General features: G+C 37.4%; 1 protein-coding gene across 1 annotated transcript in view; it reads left to right on the plus strand.

The window, feature by feature from the left end:
* LOC136863174 (intraflagellar transport protein 22 homolog) overlaps nt 1-10,702 on the plus strand; it is a 94,055-nt gene extending 83,353 nt beyond the window's left edge. Inside the window, exon 4 of the mRNA XM_067139525.2 lies at nt 6,968-10,702. Coding sequence (XP_066995626.2) covers nt 6,968-7,131 — 164 coding nt within the window. The 3' untranslated portion in view covers nt 7,132-10,702. The remainder of the gene's footprint in view (nt 1-6,967) is intronic.
* Nucleotides 10,703-10,945: the final 243 nt, after the last annotated feature.

The raw sequence follows: 10,945 nt of genomic DNA on the forward strand, positions 1-10,945 counted from the left end.
CCTGGAGTCGCTGTACACTGCCATTAGCAGTCTCCAGATGTGTTTTTCCTAAATGCTGAAAAATGTTATATTTGAATGTTGCTCTTGAAAATCCATGTTTCTTTCATTGCAGCATAAATGCAACCAACAGTAGAGGAATGCATCTGCACATGCTGCTGTTTCTCTGTTTACAGGGAAGCCATTCCAATTATGGAAGGGAGGGATGGTAGGTTGCATGTCAGACAGTGTTACTTTAACTACATGCTCATGGGTTACTGGGTGCACACAGCCTCAAAGTTTTCAACGCATTGTAGAGAATGAATAAACATACCCTTTCAAACTATATACTATATTGCTTGAGTTGTGTAGTGTTCTAGATGTGTAGCCAGGCTTTCAGAAAAGTAATTATTATGTAATAACTTCCCTCAACTAGAAACACTTTGAATATGTACCCAGCTAAAAAGGTCGACTGTAAGAGTTACAGTCTATATCAATTATAAATAGCTTATAATGATTTCAAAAATATTCTAGCTAGTATCATGCTTCATAAAGTTGGGCTTGGTCTTCATTTGGTTCTCTAAGATCAGGTATGGAATGAGAATGGCCTTCCTGTACCTGTATTTCTTCAGAAATGAACTAATCTCCAATTCAGCAAAAACATGTCTTTGCATTCATCTGTAAACACTTTGCAACTGTCTTCGCAAGTATACCTAGAATGGTTAAATGACAACTTGTTTGTGCTCGTGCATCTCACATACCATAATACAATTGTTGTCATTAACTATATATAATAGGGTAAATTGGTCCACGTATTCAGTACTTATATACAGTGCCAAATATAATATTTCTATGAATCTGTTATATCCTCATTGAAACTGATTTTCAGTACTAGTTTTGACCCTTTGGGTCATCTTCAGCCGTATACAGTCAATTGGTATATTAAAAACATGAAACAGAGCACATCTAAAAAAGGGGAAACCACTCTGGAAAAAGAAAACACTTTAAAAAACACTTTCAAAACAAGTCAGTCAATCAGTCACTACTGATCTGCATTTAGGGCAGTTGTCCAGATGGCAGATTCCCTATCTGTTGTTTTCCTAGCCTTTTCTTGAATTATTTCAAAGAAATTGGAAATTTATTGAACATCTCCCTTGGTAAGTTATTCCAATCCCTAACTCCCCTTCCTATAAGCGAATATTTGCCCCAATTTGTCCTCTTGAATTCCAACTTTATCTTCATATTGTGATATTTCCTACTTTTAAGGACACCACTCAAACTTATTTGTCTACTAATGTCATTCCACACCATCTCTCCACTGACAGCTTGGAACATACCACTTAGTCAAGCAGCTCGTATTCTTTCTCCCAAATATTCCCAGCCCAAACTTTGCAACATTTTTGTAACGCTACTCTTTTGTCGGAAATCACCCAGAAGAAATCGAGCTGCTTTCCTTTGGATTTTTTCCAGTTCTTGAATCAAGTAATCCTGGTGAGGGTCCCAAACACTGGAACCATACTCTATGTGAGTTCTTACCAGAGACTTGTATGCCCTCTCCTTTACATCATTACTACAACCCCTAAACACCCTCATAACCATGTGCAGAGATCTGTACCCTTTATTTACAATCCCATTTATGTGATTACCCCAATGAAGATCTTTGCTTATATTAACATGTAGGTACTTACAGTGATCCCCATAAGGAACTTTCATCCCATCAATGCAGTAATTAAAACTGAGAAGACTTTTCCTATTTGTGAAACTCACAACCTAACTTTTAACCCCGTTTATCACCATACCGTTGCCCGCTGTCCATCTCACAACATTATCGAGGTCATTTTGCAATTGCTCACAATCTTGTAACTTATTTATTACTCTGTACAGAATAACATAATCCACAAAAAGCCTTATCTCTGATTCCACTTCTTTACTCATATTATTTATATATATTAGAAAACATAAACGTCCAATAATACTGCCTTGAGGAAATCGCCTCTCGATGAATGTATCTTGGAGATGGCATAAAGTACATCCGTTGTAAAATAGTGCATACGAAGACTATCCCTTACATTATTAGTGGCACCATGATGATTGTGAAAACATTATTGTCCTTGATTTAATTAATATGACTTGTAGAGCCTTAAATGATATACTTGAAAAGTTGAGTGAGGGGGGGGCATCTGTAAAATAGGCCAAACGGAACAGCAGCCCTTTGTTTGCGACTGTCATTGTTTTCTTTTTTTCAAAGTGGTTTCTAAATGTGAGTAGGGCTAGAATTCAATAGCATCCCATACCATAACACCAGGTGCCAGACCAGTAGCATAATGCATAATGCTAGGCTTTTCTAATCTGTCGTCATGGTACTGCTAGACACAGATGTGATCATTTTGGTGCTGCATTTAAAAATGTTGCCAGAAAAGATTATGTTATACTATTTATTCTTCAGTATGTGATATTATAAGCACCACTGCAATCACTAGTGGCCATGGTGTGCAATGAAAGGTAGTCAAAGTAACAGGCACCATGAGATAAAGAAGTTCTTCATCTGCAGATGATGTCAAACCATGGATGTGGTTTTGGCAACCGAACAACATACCCAAATTCTTGAGAAAGTGTTTGTGATGTGACTGTTCGAACTGTAATAGTCATGTGCAAAAATTCTGTCCACTAATTGAGATGTTGTTTGCATAACCATAACTGCATTCCAACCAATATACAGTAAGCATCACCGTCCTGGAAGTATAATCCATGGTCTTGATAAGTCAAAGTTTGTAACTTGCTGGCAGGGGTGCCATATTTTTCAGTGAGGCTCAGTGAAGTTATCTGTGCATATGTGCAGCAAGTAAATGCTCTTCCACTTTGTAACAACAGTCCTCTGTCCACACCTTTTCTTAGTGCTTCTCAGGGACGTGATTGACACAAGTGATGTGCAGTGATTGTACAGCTATTCGTGTTATTGTTTTCTCATGTGTCACTTTTGGTGGTCCAAATTTAATATCCAACAGCATACATAGAATTGTGCAGTCAGTTTCTGCTTCTGTCAAGCTAATCAGTTGTTATGAGGATATATCACCAACTCCCTGGTAACTGTTCCCTACATAAGACCTTCAGCGCTCTGGCAAATTGTGACCTGAAGATTGTATCCTCAGTCTCATCCTCATCAATGGATTCTTGTCTTTCAACTACATGATTTTTTAAATTATTTTTCTTAATCTAACCACTCTATGCTCCTTTCATCCTGCCTTGTCTTATTTTCCTATTAGTGGCTTCCTATTTGAGCTCCCGCCTTTCTAATCATTCAGCAGCACAAATTGGCTTAATTTCATTGATGAAAAAGGGAAACTGTGGCAGGAAAAAATTAAAACTACACCAACTGATGAATGTTTTTTCTCAGAAGAAGCAAATCAAACCTCACGCTCACTGCTGTGGACTTGGCTCACAAACTGTGGAAAAGGGGAGTGAATCTGCATGTTTCTAATGTTTGTCATAGACTTCTGGCAGCTGGAAGGAAAATCCACAAACCTGCATAGAAACACCTTCTTATCGGGAGAAATAAGCAGGAAGCGTCTCTGGTGGGCATGTAGTTATCAGGATTGGACAATGCAACACGAAGTTCTTTTCTCTGGTGAGAGTCACTTTGAAGTACAGGGACAGAGGGTTCAATATGTGTGCTGAGTGAAGAATGAGCCAACAACTTCAGCACATTTGCAACAGATCGTAAAACACACCATGAAGAAAACGTTCAGGAAAAATTGTGCACAAACTCTTCATGGAAAAATTATTTCTGCAATCAGTAATCAAGCCTACCTGTTCACAAACATGATGATGATGATGATGATGATAATATGGCTTCAGCTACCTTGTGTAAGCATTTTAATTTAATGCCATCTGGCTGCTTGCTCATCAAGTATTGATGTTCCATGTTACTCTAGGCTTACTAGATGTCACAGTAAGCCAGATCTCTCTTGGGTTTCGTCTATAAATTTTGTCTGGTAAACACCAAGTGTGTCACCAGAGATATTTTACGTGTTGATGTACGGTATGTACGACTTTATTCTGCCCTCTGCCGGGTTTGAACCTGCTATCTTGGGATTCGGAGGCCAACACTCTACCACTGATCCACAGAGGGAGTTACAAACTTATGATGATTGGCTCAGATGGACCAAATGTGAATAAGAAAGTCCACAGACTTTTCAAAGAAGATTTAATTAATGAGATCTCACAGATTAGTTGATATCAGGACCTGTCCCTTTCACGTCGTTTATGATGCATGTCTAAAAGACTCTGAATTAGCTGTTGTTGTTTGTCACTATTTTGATGGGTGACCAGCCAGGCTGGAGGAATATGAAAGAATTCAAGGAGGTCTCAAGTTATTTCAAAAGAAATTCTTGTAACATTCTCCATCTGGGTGGCTTACATTTCTTCCACTGCTGAGAGATTGCTTGTACTGTGGAAGGATAACATAATTTTTTCATAAATTCTTGCCATCAGTAAAGATACAGACTGTGTCACAGTCTACTTCATACAAAAGGATGGCCAAAAGTCTTACATTGTTCAACAATCAAAGCACAGTTGTATTTAACTATATCTTCTGCAGAATTTTTTTACATGCTTCACCAAAATATTTCAACAAAATGAACCATTAATTCATTACCTTCAAGTACAAGTTCTGTTAGAAAAACTGGCCGGAATGTTTGCAAGTCTATTTCTGTTGGTAACTTTGATGTAAATGTGTTACTTGATTCAAAAAAATATGTTGCCCCTGAAAGATATTGTTGTTTCATAGAAAATGGAAATGAACTTTCACATAATTTGGAAAAAGAACTTTTGGTTTTCGTGAACAGTGCAGTGAACAGTTTTTGTATACAAATATTTGATTGAAAGAGCAATGAAAGATTGTGATTTGATTTAAGCTCTGAGATGTTTAATTAAACCCCTCTCTTGTATAAAACCAATAAAGCTATCCAGATACAGATTGGCACCAGAGAACTATCTATCCATATGAAAGAGGACATGCTTGTTGACAAATGAAAGAAGTTGCAGATGGAGACGGGACCAGCTTTCAAAGGAAGAATATAGAGATATTGGGATAAAAGGTTAAAGAAAACTAATGTAGCAGACCAAAAAGAATATAAGGAATTGGTAGCCTTGAGACTGCATTGTCTCTATCACATGGGAATAATAATTGTATATTCCTGTTTTACTGTCTTCATTCAGTAATGTAACAAAATGTATTTCTTAAAATAACTTTTAATGTAAAAGTTGGAAAAACATTTGCCGTTTTACTTCTATTCCTCGAACATCAGTATTTCATTTAATAAAAATCTGTAATTAATCTTCATATTTATTTAATAAATGAACAGGCCAGGAATAGACACAAATGAAACAGCCTAAATCATCAAAGGAAATAGCTACCGGTACTATTCTTTATCATTTGGTAATTTATATGTGTATACTTGTACTTACAGATTCATTTCTTTTTGGTCTCCAGCGGCGTTGTTGTTGTTGTTGTTGTTGTTGATGTTGTTGTTGTTGTTGTTGTTGTTGTTGTTGATTACTATATATATTATTCATCACAATTTTCCATCCAGAAACATGTGAATATCTATTATTTGACCATATTGATCATTTGGCAACTTTGTCTCTTTTTCTCTTTCTGTGGAGTGGTCTACCACTCCTAGCCCTGCTGTCCCCTAAATATGCCATTGAGTGTACCAGGTGTATGCATAAGTTTTTGCCGGTTCTTGTGGTAATGAAAACAAGTAATTTTCAAGGAAAATCAATTTTTTGTTTGTTAAAAATATTGGCCATCGGCTTGTACACGCATCGCCCATCTTTCAGGTAAGTTATGAATACCATGCCAGAAAAACTGCTTGTCTTTTGCAGTAAACCATTCGTCGAGCCATTTTCCAACTTCCTCAAAATTGCTGAAGTGCTGCTCTTTGAGTGTGTGTCCCATTGATGCGAAGAGGTAATAGTCAGATGGCGCCAGGTCCGGGCAGTACGGCGGGTACAGAAGGATGTCCCCATCCATACTATTTCAAGGTGTCTTTCACTGGTTTTGCTGTGTGAGACGGCGCATTGTCATGTAACAAAATCACTTTGTCGTGGATTCTGGCTCATTTTGGTCGTCTTTCGATCAATGCATGATTTATATGAATCATTTGTTGGCGATAGCATTGTTCATTAATGGTTTTTCTGGGCTTCAAGGGTTCATAACACAATATACCGCCATGATTATCTCCACTTCTGGTTTTCAAAATAAATCCATTTTTCATCACCCATCACAGTTTGGTACAGAAATGATTTTCTTTCATGTCATTGAAGCAGTGTTTCACAAGTGACTTTGCGATTTTCCATTTGCCATTCATTCAAATTGTGTAGGACCCATTTACCAAGTTTATTGATCTTCCCCATTGCTCTTAAATGTCTGCTGATTGTTTCTTGTGACACATTTAATGCTTGTGCCAATTGCTGTTGAGTTTGAGTTGGGTCATCATCCAGTAACGTCTGCAATTGCTCGTCTTCGTACTTTTGTGGTCTACCTGAGTGTGCACTGTCTTTCACATTGAAATCAATATGTTTAAATTGTTGAAACCATGTCTCACATGTTCTAATTGATGGAGCATGTTTACCATATGTTTCTACCAACAGACGATGACTTTTCACAACCTTTTTCTTTTGATTAATTAAGAAAAGCAATGCATGCCACAAATGTTCCTTTTCAGGCACAAACGTTGACATGATCACTGAACGATACAACACAGACGCTAGTGTTTGGCGGACTCAACTTGTGTGTGTTGTTAGTTTAATGACAGTCTAACAAACTGATGTATGTGTCAAATTCATATGCTGTGTACTGTTCGCTGGTGCCATCTCTTAGTGAAACGGGAAAAGACTTATACATACACCTAGTATGTACTGTAAGTATATTTCATTTCCTCCTCCACTACCTTAATTTTAATTGTTGTTGTCATGTACATTTTTTCAGGTAGCTCCTTCCCTCAGGTTTATACGATACATGCAAATGTTGAGGAAAATGACTCCAGATTATTGAGTGACTTCAATAATTTCTATTCTTCTATATTGGCTGGACTGAAAGATACTAATGAACAAGAAGAACTTAGTATCATGAATATGGAAAAGACTGGATAGCCTGGCTGAACTAAGGAGTTTACAATAAAGTATTGAACATATAGTTGGTTCTACACTTAATTGTAATTATCCTATCACTGTATGCAGACAGTTCTAATTTTGTCTTCTCATTAAGTACAGTTGTATGCATTAGCCAACTCTGAGATAAATTCTCTTATGTATATTATTTCTTTCATGGCCTGTATTAATAAACATCCTAATCTTTTGGGTTGTTGCCATGTGAAAGATGTGGACTGTAGGAATCCGTTACATTTTGCAAAGACTTTGCTCTGCATCCTCAGAAGAGAAACTTCTGTGACATGTTTACAACCCTGTACAGATTTATACAGCCCTGCACCCCAGAGGGGTGAAGAATGAAGATGTGAAAAGAACTGCCTACCTTCCTTATATCCAGAATAGCACAGATTGAAGTACTTCAGATCCTCCACAAGCGCAGTGTTAAACCATGTTTGGCACTGTTACAAAAATTGGTAACAGTTTAGGTAAGAACAAAGGCAAATTGTCCCCACTATTACAGCCTGGGATGAACAAAATTCCCTGTACTTGCAGTTGGGTATGCAATGGCCAAGCATGTCTGCTCATTGGGACTCACATCAGGGAACACCAAAGAAATATCCATATCAACCAGCCAGACAAGTTGGCAATAGCTGAACATACCCATTAAGTTATGATTTCTCGTGCTGCAGGATGTTCGAAATCTTGCCCACACAAAACACAAAAGTTCCAGGATCATACAGGAAGTGGTGTAAATATATAAAAAGTCCTAATAATTTTAACAGGCATACTGGCTATCAATTAAGCAGTACTTGGTTGCCAGCGATTTAAGATTTGGGTAGGTAGTTAGTTCTCTTCCCTGTCTTTGACTGTCTATTTCGTTTCATTCATTTTCCAGATTCGTACTGTGCTCATTACCAAATGGTTCACTCACCGAGTTATATATTCATCTATGTGCACCTGTTACTTATTTATTTTTATTTTTTAATCTCATCTCTTCAACCTTCTTTGGTAGTTTCCATCTTCCCTTCTTTCACCCCCCCCCCCCGCCCCCCGCTCCCTCTAGCACCTGTACTGTCTTTAATTTTTTTTCTGTTTTCAACTACATCTCTGTTCTATTCCTGTGTCTTTCTTCTGTTGATCGTGATTTAATTTTTCTGTTATATTCCTCCCAACCACTACTGTCTTTGATTAGCCTGATGACTTTGTTGTTTATTCTGCAACTCATGGATGTGTAAACATGAAATATCTGACTTAAAGCTATGATGGTAACAAAAATTTCTACAATAGTGCATAGTGAGCCATCCGGTGATGAATGAGAGTATCATTTAATCAATAGAGCAACAGTAAGATGTTTTCCAAATTCAATTACGATTATTAGAACAGTCGTAGTCAGGCATAGGGTAGGGTGGGGCTATTCTGCTCGCGGGGCTTTCCCACCTGAAATAGGCAGAAGTTATAGTGAGCAGCCACCTTGCGCATGTGACGTCTCCCATTGTGTTTGGTGTGAACATTAGTATCTATGCTACTAGATCTATCGTATGTTTGAGACTTACACGTTGAGTGTGGGAAACAAGGGGAAAATACTCTAAGGTATGTAGTTTGTATTGCAAAAATTGTTTTCATGAATGAATATTGTTTGCACCTTAGGGCATAGCATCCACTGTTGTGGCTATTCTTTCCCGGAAGCATGGCACCTGGTAGTCTGAAGGTTAATTTATATCTCGGAAGAGCAGGTAGTACATTTCCTTTGTCACAGTTCTCACAAAGGCACACATTTCTAAATTTCAGTATTTGGGAATATTCCGCCTAGTCAGCACTTCTCCTTATTATAATATTGCAAAAAAATTATTTCAGATAGCAGATAAGTATTTTATTTTTGATACATTATAGATGGTATGGATGTACAAGCGGAAGGTAGGCCAAAAATGGATGGAGGAAGATATTGACTGAGCTATTTCAAGTGCTTTACGAGGGGATATGAGCATGAGAGGTGCAGCTGGACTCTTTGATGTGCCTTATTCAACACTTAAGGACCATGCTCATTTATGTAAACGACAGGGAACATTAGAGGATATAGTAGTAGACAAACTACCTGGTCATTTAGTATGCATGAGGACAGGGATTTTTCATCCTGGCTAAAAGCCTTGGCAGCAAGAGGTTTTGGATGCACACCAGAACAGTTTTAAAGGACAGCATTTGTGTACGTTGCTGTGAAAGACATAAAGCATCCCTGGAATAATGTGTAGAATCTACAGGCAAAAACTGGTTTACAGGTTTCTAGAAGAGAAATCTGTACATTTCACTAAGAAAACCTGAAGGTTTGTCTAAAGCAAGAGCTCAGGGGATGAATAAAAGGGCAGTAGACAATTATTTTCTAGTGTATCAGGATTTATGTACAGAACTGAACATTAATGACAATCCCCATCTAATTGTTAACATGGACAAAAGTTGAACACGCTGTCAGAGGTTTCGAATGCACAGGCATGTTTCCGTTCAATGCAATGGCCATTCCTGAACGCATTTTTTCATCTTCAGAATACTTTCAGCCAGTCATTTCTGAGCAGGCTACAAGTTTAGCAAGTGATACTCCACAATCTATGAAGTCGGCTGATTTATCATCAGTAGGAGAAAAGAAGTCTCCCTTCTGCTCAGTAATTCAAACTCTATGAAAAAAGCAAACAATCAAAGAAGTCTGAAGAACCCCAGAAACCAAGCACCTGACATCAGATGCAAACTTTGAAGAGGCAAGAGCAAAATGGAGTTTAAAATTCAATAATGGAAGTAAAGGAAAGGTTGCTAAGAAACCTTTTCAAAACATTAGTTAGGCAAACCATGGAGACCTAGAGCCCGTCCTGCCAGAAGACAGTGACGAGGAAGACATACCCTGTGGATTTTATGGCATAATTTTCTACTCTGCTCAGTCATCGTCAAAAGGTAGCTGAATGCAATGCCAAGACTGTGGAACATGGTTTCATGATGTGTGTATTGGGGCTACAAGAAGGAAAAACTTCTTTTGTGACAAATGCCTTTGAAAGAAAACATTACGTACAATGAGCAGAATAGCCCCACAAATGTAATTTTTTATTTTTGCATCGATTCATATTTTAATTTAACCAGACTGTACATGGTAATATCAGCATATTTTTCAATAAATGTAAGTGGTAAGCGATAAATAAGATGTCTTTTGTTGTGGGCCCATAATAACTGTTTTTTAAATTTCTAATTCTTACAACTTGAAATGAGTGGAATAGCCCTGCCCCACCCTATTCTTTTGAGAACGCAGAGCAAAGTCTATTCCAAACGTAAGGATTCTCACAGTTTACTTCTTTCACATGGTGATAATACAAAAAATTATGTCTATAAACTTTTATGTTTAATAAAAGAAGCTATTCTTACATCATTAACTTTAAATTCTGTTCTTTATAATCATACTTGTTGTGTTAAAGATTTGATTATGTGATAAACTAGTAATTACCCGCAGCTTCGCTCACGTGGATTCGTAATGTGATCAAAGTAATCGTTCCTTGACATTGTAATAAGACATTATCTGAAAATTCCTAAAATATATAAACTTGCCCAAAAACTGAGTTTCATTTACCCCAGAAATCCTTTGTAAACCACGTTTGTGGTATTACATTTTCGGGCTGAGACGACCGTGCGACATAGAACAGTACATGGGAGAAACAGTCTTCTCTCAAGTTGAAAAAATAAATACTTGTTTCTTTATTGTTAAAGGAGTTTCCAAATACCTATTCCCACATCTGTAACATCATCAGGTTTTGAGATATACATAAGTATCCCCATAAAAAAGAATTCA

The sequence above is a fragment of the Anabrus simplex genome, chromosome 2 (genome assembly GCF_040414725.1).
Source record: "Anabrus simplex isolate iqAnaSimp1 chromosome 2, ASM4041472v1, whole genome shotgun sequence".
NCBI lineage: Eukaryota > Metazoa > Arthropoda > Insecta > Orthoptera > Tettigoniidae > Anabrus > Anabrus simplex.